We start from the raw sequence: 961 nt of genomic DNA, 5'->3' as shown, positions 1-961 counted from the left end.
GTTGACAAGAAAGATCAAGTAATCGACAAGAAGATCTCATTTGCCAGTATTTCAATGTGGCATCGCCCTCAACTTGAGTCATTATCTGCTTCCAAATTGCTCCACATGGTGAATGGAGGATTCAGTTTGACGACCAAGGTATCAGAGCCATACAATTTAATATTGTCGATTATAATTAACAAGTAATTAATAATGTTTTCAAGAGATTTCTTATGGCTTCAATGATTTTTTGATTTTTGATTTTCATTGGTTGTTTGTTAGTAAAATTAAACGTAATAATTATAAATGATATGCTACTCTATTATGTACGCTTATCTTTACCTTTGTCGCATATTTGTGTTATATTATTATTACCGCTTCGTGTTATCTAATCAATCCAAATAATTTATGAAGCGCCTTTCTTTACAGATACGAAGCGCTGGGAGTGTTATGAGAGTAAAGACATTGAAAACAGTTCAATATAATATTGGCAACATCCATTTGGAAACCCGCGTTTTACCATCAATTGAGTTAACATCAAAACTTACTGTCAAGCACTCAGAAATAAAAGTAAGTTTAGTTTTTAAAAAAAAACCAAAGATTTGAATGTATTAATATCCATAATTATTGGCTTGAGCCTCTATACAAGTTGTCAGCAACTCTAAAAATGCAATTAATTTTATGACTGTTTTTAAATCCATAGGCTATGAGCTTAGTTAGCCAACTTCTCTTTACCACTCCATGTATGCAGTTTGGCAACATATACCACCGATCATATCCAACTATGAGACCTAAAGGCGACACCATCCGACCATTCACTTTGAACATCTGCTGTGGCATCAACCAAAATTTCAAAGTATCATTCAAATGTTTTCGATATGCATTGGACATTATCTTCAGTGGTGAACAAGCTCGGTCGATTCTCGGAAAGTCTTTGAAAACAGTCAAATATAATATAGGCAGCATCCATTTGAAAACTTGC

The 961-nt window shown here is 33.6% G+C and overlaps 1 protein-coding gene across 1 annotated transcript; it reads left to right on the top strand.

Annotated features, from left to right (window-relative positions):
- Positions 1–51: 51 nt before the first annotated feature.
- On the top strand, positions 52–835 carry LOC117099810 (the record flags this gene model as incomplete). Its single annotated transcript, XM_033239344.1, has 3 exons — positions 52–138; positions 409–549; positions 683–835. Coding segments are annotated over exons 1-3 (378 nt in total), but the record flags the coding sequence as incomplete, so codon positions are not given.
- Positions 836–961: the final 126 nt, after the last annotated feature.

This window comes from Anneissia japonica, unplaced genomic scaffold, assembly GCF_011630105.1.
Source record: "Anneissia japonica isolate Jap-2015-1 unplaced genomic scaffold, ASM1163010v1 scaffold111486_len961_cov121, whole genome shotgun sequence".
NCBI classification, from domain to species: Eukaryota; Metazoa; Echinodermata; class Crinoidea; order Comatulida; family Comatulidae; genus Anneissia; species Anneissia japonica.
This window is presented reverse-complemented; position numbering and strand designations above follow the sequence as displayed.